The sequence below is a fragment of the Mastomys coucha genome, unplaced genomic scaffold (assembly GCF_008632895.1).
Source record: "Mastomys coucha isolate ucsf_1 unplaced genomic scaffold, UCSF_Mcou_1 pScaffold3, whole genome shotgun sequence".
NCBI lineage: Eukaryota > Metazoa > Chordata > Mammalia > Rodentia > Muridae > Mastomys > Mastomys coucha.
In genome coordinates, this window is record NW_022196909.1 from 12,484,440 (window position 1) to 12,497,700 (window position 13,261).

The following is a 13,261-nucleotide window of genomic DNA, read 5'->3' on the forward strand; positions in this document are numbered from 1 at the left end:
ATGAGATTCATGCGTCCTGTGTTAAAGCTGAGTTACCACCACATGCGCGTTGTCTCAGAATCCTAAATGGTCTCGATCGTCTTGGCATGGGTTTTATTTTGTGCCTTCCTGCCTTCCTCCTGTCGTTCTTTTGGGGCTGGGAGAGGTCCAAAGGCAGGGCTTAGTTAGAAATGTATTCAGTATTCTCCTCGAAACCTAGCTTATTTCTGAGAACTTCAGTCTGGACTCCTGACTGCAGCACTGCCCTTTGAAGATGCGGCAAAAGCGTGCAACTGCGACTTCCTTCTAATGCTCTCGGCTCAAGCACAGAGGTTGCCTGTCCAAGATTTTAATAAGGAAAGCAGACAGCCAGAGCCAGAGCCAGAGCCCACTCCGATACTGAATCACAGTACACCTCGTTCTCATAACTGATGGAAGAGATGCCAGTCTAGGGTCTAACATGGAGAGGCAGGGACATCTAGAGCGGATAAATGCTTCACCAGGATTGCTTTTAAAAGTCAGCAAGTAGATTATACTTGCCAGGTGTGACTCATTTTGTTTAGTCTGAGACTACCTATCTATGTACGAAGATGTGTTTGTAGTGTGCTCATTGCTAATAGCCTAGGCTGCTAGGAATACCGCTTATGGCTTCAGTTTACTTGTATTTCCTGCTTTCCCATGAGGAAAATAATACTTACACGTATGTCTAGAATCAGCTGGCCCTGACGGCTTACCTGGCTTTTGTCTCTTAGGCACACCAGAGGCCGGCTTCCTGGCAGAGCGTGGGAGCCGCATATTGCAGTACGGCTGCGCCCTCTGATGGTGAGTTCTGGCAGATCCATTTTTATGTCTTACTTGTTTTTCTTTTTCCTCCTTAGCTTAGTGTATCCAGACTTTTTTAGCCAACACATATATTTATTTTTAAATAAATAATTTTATTACATTTATTTATTTGTGTGTGAGGGGCATGCATGACACGGCATGCATTTGGAGGTCGGAGGACAACTTGAGGGGGTCAGTTTTGTCCTTCTACCATGTGAGTCCCAAGGATTGAACTGAGGTCATCTGGCTTAGCAATGAGTACCTGCTGGGCCCACCTCTCCAGCCCACTTGCTGACTTACAAACCGTGTTCCCACTCATGGTTCTCTTGGAGGTCAGGGAAAGGGGACAATTGGAGAAGGGATGTGGAGCTGGGGAGAGAGTAAATTCAGAGAGTTACTCAAGAAAAACTAGTTTGTCCATCAAGTCTTCATAGGTCCTCAAGATTCATTCATGTTTAGAAACAGGTGATAAGTTATTTCTCTGCCGGTGAAATGATCCAGTTCAAGCCAGTTTAGATTATATTAAATGCAGGTTTATTGGGAAGCTGCCCTTGGACAATTTCACTGACTCCAACGACAAAAACCAGGGAAGTTGCCATGGGAGGGGAGAGATAGGAGAGAAGGAGAAGAAAGAGAGGGGAGGCCAAAATGTCTGGATTATATAGGGAAGACTTTCTGGGCAAGGGCAAGGTCTTTTGTAAATGTTCAGAGTGTCAAAGACTGGCAATAGGATTAAAACTTTGGTTTTTTTTCTTTAATTAATTTTTTTTTTTTTTTACTTATTCACTTTACATCTCTCTCACTGCCCTCCCTCCTGATTTCCCCCTCCCACAATCCTTCCCCCTTCTCCTCTGGGCAGGTGGGGCCCCCCTGGGTATCCCTGCAAGGAATAGGTGTTTCTTCTCCCACAGAGGCCAGACAAGGCAGTCCAGCTAGAAGAACATATCCTACAGACAGACAACAGCTTTTGGTATAGCCCAGGCTCCAGTTGTTCAGGACGCACATGAAGACCAAGCAGCACATCTGTTGCATATGTGCAAGAGGCCTTGTTCCAGCCCGTGTGTGTTCTTTGGTTGGTGGTTCTGACTCTGAGAGCCCCAAGGGTCCAAGTTAGTTGATCTGTTGGCCTTCCTGCAGAGTTCCTACCCCCTTCAGGACCCACCATCCTTCCTCCTAATCTTCCATAAAAGCCCCCAAGCTCCATCCACTGTTTGTGGGTGTCTGTATCTGTCTGAGTCAGCTTCTGGGTGGAGCCTCTCGGCAGACAACATGCTTCTGTCTGCAAGCACAACAGAGTGTTGTGAGTAGTGTTAGTGACTGGTGCTTGTCCATGGGGTGGGTGTCAAACTAGGCCAGTCATTGGTTGGCCATTCCCTCAGTCTCTGCTCCCTCCCCTAGGCCTGCATTTCTTGTAGACAGGGTAAATTTGGAGCTGAAAGTTTTGTGGGTGGGTTGGTGTCTCTATCGCTCCATTGGATTTCCTGTCTGGATACAGGTAGTGGCCTCTTCAGGTTCCATATCCCCAGTGTAGTGAGTCACAGATGAGGTCAACCCCGTTGATTCTTGGGCACCTCCCTTGTCCCAGGCCATGTCTCATCCTGGAGATGCCCCCGACCTATGCTCATGTTTTCTAACTTTCACTACCACTTCTACCATAAATTTTCAATTTACAGAGCTTGGCTTAGGGGGTTAACATTTTTGTGTGTGTGTGTGTAAACCTCAGTTTGATCTTGTTCTAAATTCAACTCTATAAGCATTAATCCACAGACGGCATGCATTAAAAGAGCATCTCGCAGACTCACAGAAACACCAAAACTGAAGAAGCCCAAAATGGATCATGCAAGCCCCAGAGTCCTCCGTATCTGTCAGTTTAAGTTTACAGTGTAACAGGAATCCCTTCCCCAGTGCTGTTGGGTTATCTGAATGCATAAATGCATGCTCACGTTTGGTGAGTCTTCAGCCTCCAGAGGAAACCTTGCTGGGGGCCAGCCCAGCATCTAGGTACACTGAGGCCCACAGCGATGGGTGGGGTCAGCAATTGTGGGGGCAAAAACTGCTTACTAATTGTACATCTTTGCTTCCTTTAACTCTTTGCTATTCTAAGGCCAGAAGCCACTGGCTTCTGGTAATTAACTCCTGCCCTTAGCAGCAGGGGACTAAAAAGAAGAAGGCTTGCTTGCTAGGGCTCCTTTCTCTCTGGCTCAGGGACCCTCCACAGGGGCCCCTCTCTGGCCAGGTGGAGGCTTGGAGTTTGTTAACTCTCTGTGAACCAGAGAGAAAAGAAAAGGAAAGAAAGAAAGTCATTTATGTAGACAACATTACACCAGAGGTCGCGGAAATGACTACACCAAAACTTTATTGTTGCTTTTAGCTTTTTATAGCTTTTAGACAAAAAATTCTCTATGTAAAAAAGAATTACCTAGCTGGGCAGTGGTGGCGCATCCCTTTAATCTCAGCACTTGGGAGGCAGAGGCAGGTGGATTTCTGAGTTCGAGGCCAGCCTGGTCTACAGAGTGAGTTCCAGGACAGCCAGGGCTATACAGAGAAACCCTGTCTCAAAAAAACAAAAAACAAAACAAAACAAAACAAAAAAAGAATTACCTCACAGATAAAATGTTACACGAAAGGGGAGTTACAGAAGGATGTAGACAGTAAGTTCAAAGCAGGGTTTCATTCTATAAACTCATTCTAAGTTCAAAGCAACAGTTCCACATGGCCTTTACTTAATTGTAGTGCACACCTGACCTAGAATGAATGCTTTTCCTAGATTACAAATTTGTTCCAAGCCTGCGCTCTTATCCTAATGAAATTAGCCCATGACATGTGAAGGTTTACAGAGCTCTATTAATAGCCTTATTCTATAGGGGCCTTAAGATTGCTTGTCTCAATTTAAGAGCTCTATAAAAATCATTACCAGAAATTGTGAAATCATCAATTCGTCTATAAAGCATTCCTATATGAGAGTGCATCTTCATGTTGATCTGGAGGAAATTTATGCAATAGGGTGGACTGATGCCCATGAATCATTAGACTGTGCAATTGTGACAGAAAAAGTCATGTACAGCAGCAAGAAACAATCCTGGCTTGAAGTATCTAAGGACCTGCATCTCAGAGCTTACCCATTGCAGGCCATGCAGAACAGTGCAACATCTCCAGAAAACTCACTTGCGTGCCTTAGCCTTTTCTTTGTGGCTTCTGACAGAACCCTTTTGTGGCCACTCACTTACAGAACAGAGGGCGACTGAGAGGGAAATTAGGCTGAAGCAAAACAAGGGAAATGATACCTGGCATTCTCGTTCCTGTGTTGTGAAGACAAACAACTGCCAGAGAAACACTGATAAATATGTAAGCTACAAAGCAGAACTTGATTGTGTTGCAACTGGGAGGCATGTGTGTGTCAAATAGTACCAATTCACACCAGGTAGCAGAACTTGTCACACGGCCAAGAGCCAGAGGTCTGTAATAGCTCTCACTACCTTCCCGCGGAGAGCCCCTCTATAGCAGGCACATTTCTATCCCTCCAACATGGTCTTTGATGTCACACACAGCCACATCTGCACATATGTCACTCCTGAATCCCATTCCTTTCCTCTGCTCGCCCACATTAGCCCTATCCAATTAAGAGATGCTTTCTTCATGTAAGAAATAATCCACAGCGCCGAGTCTCTTAGCTTGTGCCAACTAAGAATAGTTCATTCAAAAATGTCTAGCCTTTAGAATCTATGAAGTTATTATATGGTCCATGTGCTTATAACTCAGTGTCTGTTTAGAAATTATATTTTTAAGATCAACCAAATCAAGCTTAAAGAGAGGAAGCTCGGGTGCCATTGGTTGGTGTGGTATTCATGGTGATTGATCTGAGCTAATGAAGCCGTTACAGGCATGTGTATTATTTTACCAATCACTGAATCTATGTTCCTATAAATAATCCATATGGAAGAAAAAACCCCAGTAATTTACTAGTGATACAGCTGTGCAGGGGTATGACTGAATGTTATCTGAAATCATGGATGCTAATAGGTTATCCTCGTGCTCCACAAGAGGTTAAAAATAATATTTGTACCAGAAAAAAAAAAAAGTAGGGGCTGGAGAGTTGGCTTGGTGTTAAGAGCATGCATTCCTCTTGCAGAGGACCTGAGTTCGCTTCTAAGGATCCACATCGGGTGGCTCCCAACTGCCTGCAACTCGAGCTCCAGGGGATCAGACACTGTCTTCTGGATTCCTCAGGCACAGCACGCGTATCTCATATTTGTGCATGCATGCTCTCTCACGCGTGCGTGCTCTCTCTCTCTCACACACAGACTTTAAAAATAACTTTACAAATGAAATCACACAAATTTTTATATGTGTATGTACTTTTGTTGGTATTAAGCCCAGGGTTCGGGCATGTTACTACTGACTGATGCCCCCCTCCCAAGATACCAACTTTTAAAAAAGTGCTCCCCAAATTTTCACTAATTTTTACCCTTAAAAAAAAACAAAAACAAAAACAAAAAACTTCCTGGAGTTGGCAAGATGGCTCAGTGGGTAAAAGCACTTGCCACAAGTCTGATGACCTGAGCCTTGATTCCTAGGACCCTGCTTCCCACCGTCCATACATAAGCCAATGGCATACACACATCTACATCTGCAGACACTTATAGACACAGAATAAATAAATGTTTTTTTTAATCCCATAACTTATCTTAGTTATTAAGGAGTAGAAGCACAACATCATTTGATTTAGTGCAGCTCAGTTTTCTTGCTACCTTCCAATTATACATCTTTTTCTTTCACGCCCCTCCCTGCATGCGTGTGTGCGTGTGTGTGTGTGTGTGTGCGTGTGCGTGTGTATGATGGTGGAGACTGAACCCAGAGCTTTTACAAGTGCTAAGCAAACACCCTTCAGCTGAGCTACACCTTCAGCCTCTCACTTTGACCTGCAAAATTAATATTGCCTTAGGTCAGTGTGGTATATTAGAAGCTTTGCCTGACATACAGTACAGAAGGTTTAGTTACCTTCTAAACTGTATGTCAGGCATCATTCATTCTACTTTGTCTTTGTCGCTGGGTCATATTCAGTATCCCAAGATGAACTGTTTTAAAATATACAGCCTAAAACCGGGCAGTGGTGGTGCATGCCTTTAATCCCAGCACTTGGGAGGCAGAGGCAGGTGGAATTTCTGAGTTTGAGGCCAGCCTTTTCTACAGAGTAAGTTCCAGGACAGCCAGGGCTACACAGAGAAACCCTGTCTCAAAAAAACCAAAAAAGAAAAATAAAATAAAAAAAATAAAATACACAGCCTAAAATGATACATCACATATTATAAATTTAAAGATGCTGCCTCTCAATAATTTCATAAATGATATCATTTGAAAGACCTTCTAATTGTGATTATATAATAACTGACATAAAACCTAGATTATCTTTTTGAAAGATATATTTATTTATTGTATGTGTATGAGTACACCGTCACTGTCTTCAGACACTCCAGAAGAGGGCATCAGAGCTTATTACAGATGTTTGTGAGCTACCATGTGGTTCGGGGAATTGAACTCTGGACCTCTGGAAGAGCAGTCAGTGCTCTTTAACCGCTGAGCCATCTCTCCAGCCCACATAGATTATCTTAAACATTTAACTTCTCTACCAAAAGCAGTCTAACACGTTCTTCACTTTTCTTGCATCATGTCAGACACACTTTTGATGACTGAGTGAAGCCTCAGACTGCTTCCATAGCAGCAGTCCCCAACTCAAGAGGCATGCTGAAGTCTTGAGCCTGGAAGCAAATGCCTGTACACCCAACCCTTATCTCTGTCTTCTCTCAAAGGTATGCTTAATGTTACAAGTACATAGCTACGCGGATGGGCCAGCTCTGCTGCGTGAGTACATGAATCTCAGGGAGTCATTCTTCACAGCCTGCTTTCTCATCGTGAAGTGAAGACCATAAGAGAAGCATGCCCTTGCCTTGCAGAAAGAGCCCTTCTGATCTGAGGAGGGCTTGCGGTGATAGCAAGGCCCCTACATCTCGGACATGTGGTCTCCAGCTTCTCATTTCAATTTTTCTGGCCCCAGATCCTCAGCTGTAAATGACCAATAGCAGAGCATTTATGGCATACAGTTTGGACCTTCTTGAAGCCTTCAGGGATCCCCTCCATGTTAGTGAAAGCCAGGGATGAAAGCATTCTAACATGGAGCCTGGGGAAGATTTGTCATTCAGTCCAGCAGAGTTTAGAGAAAGAAAGACAGTGATGGTAAAGACTGTGCGGTCAGCTGACTGGTGTAGGCCAAGACCCCGTCTTCCTCCCTGTCTGGAGAGTGAAAGGCCAACTAGAAATGATGGAGAAAGGAAGCTTGAGTCACTGCCTTCGGTTTCTCTGTCCAGAGACACGGTCCACGCACTTGGCACCGCATAAGAATTGCAGTGGAAACTGTGTGATCTCTGTAATCAGTAAAAAGTATAACCGCCTCATAAAAATCATTTGGGGGCAATTTTCATAATGATAGCCCATGAAGATCCTGTATAGTGATACACAATCGTCTGCTTAGTCATTGGTAATTACATCTAAGAATTTACAATTCTTAGGCTAGGATCTGTGAGTGGATTGCAGAGCCAGGTATATGCCCAGTTAGCATATGTGTGTGTGCGCGCGCCCGTGTATTTGACTTTCATGTATTAATGCTGTATTGGCATCATCTCTTCCCCTTCCTTTTTCCTCTCCAACTCCTCCCATGCCCCCATAACTTCCTGTCAAATTCATACCTTCTTTGTCTTTAATCATGATTGTTTCACACACACACACACACACACACACACACACACACACACCACTGAGTTCATTTAGTGTAGCTAGTACACACATGTGTTAAGGACTGACCATTTGGGGTTGGATAAGTGATGGGGGCTCATGTCCAGAGAACACTGATTCTCTCTCTCTCTCAGTAGCCATTAGTTGCCCATAGCTCTTCATCTGGAGCTCGGGTCTGTGAAGTTTCTGCTGTGCATGTTGGCATGTCAACTGGTATTCTAACTATATAGGGCTTGGTTAGGCAGCCATGGCTGCAGCTTCCCTGTCATGTCTAGAAAACATCTAGCAGCAGGTAGCAGGAGAAAGAGACATTGACCTTCTTATAACTGAGTTGTCAGAGTTCTGTATTAGTCAGGGTTCTCTCTAAGAACAGAAGGATAGAATGCATGCATAGACACTAAAAGGGGATATTTATTAGAGTGACTTACAGACTTCCTAGTGGAAAAATCCAACAGTCCAGTAGTTGTTCAGTCCCTGAGCCTGGATGTCTCAGCTGATCTTCAGTCTACATCTTAGTCCTAAAGAAGTAGGTTCTAACACCAGCATGCCTCAGCAACAGGATAGATGAACTTGCCAGCAAGAATGACGACAAGCAGGCAAAATGCAAAAGCTTCCTTGTTCCATGTCCTTTTTATATGGGCTGCCGCCTGAAGGTGTGGCCCAGATTTCGGGTGGGTCTTCTGACCTCAAAGGATCAAGTCAAGAAGATGTCCCACAGGCAAGCCTAGATGTGTGGGTTTTAGTGGGTTCCAGATGTAGTCAAATCAAAAACCACGATTAGCTCTTTATCTGTTTCTTGGGTTTTTTGAGATAGGTCTTGTTATATAGCTTGGGCTGACCTAGACCTCAGTGATCCCCCTGCCTCAGCCACCTGAGTACTAGGACTATAGAAGCATAGCCATCACAGCCAGTGCATGTCACTTATAAAACTGTTCTAAGGGGGAAAGATATTTTGAATTGAATGGCACTGTTAGTGACTACTCATGCACAGCTAGAATTCTTTATTGTTATTATCATATCTAGTACACATGTCATAGATAGAGTGCATATCTCACATGTCAAGTACACATTTTACATATAGAGTGCATATATCACATATCAAGTATACATGTCATGTATTGAGTGCATATATCACATACATGTGTCACATACAGAGTGCACATATCTAGTATACATGTCATAGATAGAGTGCATATATCACATATCAAGTATACATGTCATGTATTGGGTGCATATATCACATATCGAGTACACATGTCACATACAGAGTGCACATATCACATATCAAATACACATATCATATAAAATACACATGTTGCATATAAAGTACATATATCACATATCGAGTACATATGTCACATATAGAGTGCATACATCACATATCAAAACATGCCACATGTAGAGAGCATATATCACATATCAAGTACACATGCTACATACAGAGTGCATATATCACATATTGAGTAACCACATCACATATCAGATACGTCTCATATATTGAGTATACATACAATATATTGAGTATATGTCACATATCAACTACATAGACTACATATCAACTACAACTACCATACCAAGGACACATACCAAGTATACATCTTTCACCCTCACTTTAAAAAGACATGTGACCACAAAAGAGAGAGTAAGGAATCTGTCTAGCATGAAGGTGACAGATTGCAGAGCCTTACGTCCTAAGGTACCGTATATTTTTCTATTTAAAAGACATGTCCAACAGCTTGGACATTTTTTGTAAAAAGTAGTTTCAATTTGAATCCTTACCAAAATATAAGGGTAGATGTGTTGCATCACAGAAGCCCTCTCTTGAAGGACGTGGTAAGCCTGGCTGTTCGCATTGTAGGGAAGAACGGCCACACTAGATTGGAAAGGATGTGAACCCTACATGCTTAGCTTGGGGCGAAGCAAACTTGTGTCAGATTTCAGGTGACGGAATCCTTCTCAATATTTTGAGGGAATTAGAAACTCTCATTTCTCTCCCAAATGCAGCTTGATGAACTCTCCAGCCTTGCTCTAAGCATTTAGATCCTGTTGTTTCTGTTGATTTGTATGCTCACACACACACATACACACACACACACACACACACACACACACACACACACACAAAACCAACAACCAAACAAAAAAATCTTTAATGGATGGGTTCTGGAGGAAACTGAAAGGGCTCTCACTATGACTGGCCACCTCCGTCTTTGAAGAAACATTCCATTTCTTTGCTAAAATACCCACTAGGGAGGAAGAAGGCCTTTTTTTGACTGGAAGGAAGATCTCGGTACTCTACACAGATGGCACATTCTCCATACTTAGCAACATAGATACTTTGGTTGTCAGGGAGAAAGCAGCTCTGCCAGTGTAACAGCACATTGCTTTACTCTTCCAGTCCGTGCTGGCTCTGTAAGAGGCCTCTTACAGGCCAAAGTGAAGTCCGGCACGTTGCACAGGTGTCCATGCCTTGAGCATGAAGGCTTTGAGGGTTTTTTCAATCCACAGAGCAGATTGAAATACAAAGTTCTTTTCTTAGGCTTTGGGTGGGAATTTTGTATTCCTGAGAGGAGAGATGGGATGGGTTTAGGAGTTATTCAGTCCTGACTGAAGTCACCTGGGAGAGTTTGGGGCACCATGAATGAGTGTGGTCTTCTCATTTGACCTCACACCAGTTATTACTGGTTTGACAGAAAGATGATAAGCCCTGGAGCTGAGCTGTCTCCCAACTAGATAATTAGACAAGGACAAGCAAGTGGATTCCCACAGCTGGAGGAAGTACCCCTGTAGAGGATCACTTGTGGAATAGTCTGTCTGCAGGTGTTGAGAAACCCCTCAGAGCAGGGAAGATTACCCCCATTCAGAAAACCCAAAGTTGAGATGTGAGTTTGTAATCTCCCTATTTGTGACCCTGCATCAGAACGGTGGTAAGATTCTAACCATGAGAATAACAGGCCTCAGGTCCCCCCATCAAGCTTGTCATTTGGTAGAGCTGCCGCCATATCTAAAGAGCAAGGCACAAGACCTCCAGTACCAAGAAGGATCTGCAAGTTATCAAGTTCCAAAGCCAAGCCCTTGGGTGATGATGTCCTTGTCTGTTTGTCTGGGGTTTTGCATTGTCTTTGGTTTTGACACAGGGTTTCACTGCTTAGCTCAATACTGGCCTTGAACTCATAGTTATCCAGTCTCAATTTCCCAATATAGGGATCACTGCCATGGACCATCACATCATACCTGGACATTTGTTTTCTTTACTCCAGTCAAATAATAACAGCCTTGAAGTGATCCTTTATATATAATTAAATTTTATTAAATTGAATTTTTAGAATTACTTTTTAGATGTTGTATGATTTATTTCTTTGTTGGTTTGATTTTTTTTTTTTTTTTTTTTGAGACAGTGTTTTGCTGTGTAGCCCTGAGTGTCCAGAATTCACTCTGTAGACCAGGCTGGCCTTGAACTCACAGAGATCCACCTGCCTCTGCCTCCAGAGTGTTGGGATTAAAGGCATGTGCCACCACTGCCCAGCTGATTTATTTCTTCTTCAAATAAACAAGAAATATTCATGACTTTGGTTTAAAATGAGAAAAGAATTCAGCTTTCTTGAGCATTTACTTTTCAGATATCTAGACCTCTTTTCAGATATGAGCATTTACTTTTCAGAGTTATTTGCCACTGCAGTAAAGCAAAATTATACATAAAGTTTTATATGCAAATTGCTTAATTTTTTTTTTTTTTTTTTAGGAAACTAAGCTAAAGAAGTCTACAATTCATCAGGTTCTCAGAGGTCAAAAAAATGTTAAGAAATGCCATCTGAAGTTGAATAATTTAATGTCTCAAGAAAGAGAGTCTGGGATGGGGAGACAGTGTGGGGTTTTGTTTGTTTGTTTGTTTGTTTGGTTGGTTGGTTGGTTGGTTTGGCTTTTGTTTTTCTCTTTAGCACCAAACAGTAAGTAGTCTGTCCCTTGAATATGCCATAGTCTTACCTGTCCCCTTGATTATTTCCAAGGTTTTCGTGATCCTGAGCAGAGCTATTTCCACTCCCTTTTCTCCCGCTGTGATAGAACACCTTGACTCGGCGACTTAGAGCAGAAAGTGTTTATCACAATTCCAGTCATAGACCATCATTTTGAGGAAGCAGCAGGTCACATGACTTCCATAGCCCAGGGCAGAGAGAAGTGAACTCATGCCTCCTTCAGTACCTACTTCATTTTCTTGCTCTTACCCGCTCCTAGGCCCAAAGCTTGGGAATGGTTCCACCACAAGCACGTCAAGCCTGCCCACCCCACCCAACACCATTAGAAACTCCCTGGCAGATGCATCCTCAGGCCAACCTGATCTAGACAAGCCGTCTCTGAGACTTGTTTCCCAGATGACTCTAGGTTATGTCTAGTTGGCCGTTTAACCTAACCGTAACAGTTACTATAAACACTGGGTGCTGGTTTTCGTGGGAACGTAAATCTTCAAGAAGCACGGTCAGCAGGAAGAGGGTGATGTTTCGTGATACACCATGAAACCATCACTGACCATCTCCATCCCCATGGCAACTCCAGGGGATGCTTAGCTAGCATCCATGCTGAACTGATGCTCTTTTCTCCTCTTTGCCTTGAGTGGAACAAGTCAGTTTTGCTCTTGTGATAATCAAAGGGATAACTGGGAATTTTCTTAGGGTATGTGTGATATAATTTTAGACTCCCGATTCTAGGAAAAGCAAAAGAAACTCCTAAGCCAGAAATGCCTCCCCTATGTTTTCATTGAGTCTTTTCAGCTGCCTCGAGTACCATGAGCAGGGTTGAATGACAGGTAAGGGGACACGGGGCAGTTGTGTTTAAATGCCTGACCACAGACATTGATTCCCACAATGAGTCCCCATCCCAGACTCTCTTTCTTGAGACATTACATTATACAACTTCAGATGGCATTTCTTGGCATTTTTGATTTATTGACCTCTAAGAACCTGATGAATTGTAGACTTCTTTAGCTTAGTTTCCTAAAAAAAAAAACAAAAACAATTTGCATATAAAACTTTTTATAATTTCTTTTTACTTCAGTGTTGCCTTCCAAGTCTGAGACCCTGGGACCCTTAATTTTGCTACTGTTCCACTGTCTGTACTTGACTGTGTGCTTAGTTTTTCATCAGTCAGGAATTAAAATGGGCTGAGAATCAAAGTATAATTAAAGGTGCTCCCAACGGCACATCAAATGTATTGTTTTAAAATAAAAATATAGAGCATTAAGATGAGGTTTTATTTTCTTTTTGCTTGTTTGTTTTTGTCACTGTCTCATTGTGCTTTCATGTAGCTCAGGCTGGCCTGAAACTCACAGAGGTCTACCTACCTCTGCCTCTTGAGTGCAGGAATTAAAGGAATTTGACACCATACCTGGCAGGATTTCATTTTTATAAAACCAAAATAAAATACTGAATCTCTTACTTAATCTTTAGTAGAGCACAGGGAGAGGGGATACCTGAGGTGGTTTGCATAGAATGGCCCCCATAGGCTCATATATGTAAATGCTTAGTCACTAGGAAGTACAACCGTTTGAAAGGATTAGAAGGATTATGAGGTGTGGCTTTGTTGGACAAGGTACACCATGCTACTAGCAGTGGACCAGTGTCTGCCTCCTCTCTCCCTCTTCCTCTCCCTCTCCCTCTCCCTCTCCCTCTCTCTCTCTCTC

The 13,261-nt window shown here is 43.0% G+C and overlaps 1 protein-coding gene across 2 annotated transcripts in view; it reads left to right on the forward strand.

Annotated features, from left to right (window-relative positions):
* Mcu (mitochondrial calcium uniporter) overlaps positions 1 to 13,261 on the forward strand; it is a 170,693-nt gene that overhangs the window by 123,544 nt on the left and 33,888 nt on the right. For both annotated transcript variants that reach the window (XM_031348337.1, XM_031348338.1), the window contains exon 2: positions 732 to 801. In XM_031348337.1, coding sequence (XP_031204197.1) covers positions 732 to 801 — 70 coding nt within the window. The remainder of the gene's footprint in view (positions 1 to 731; positions 802 to 13,261) is intronic.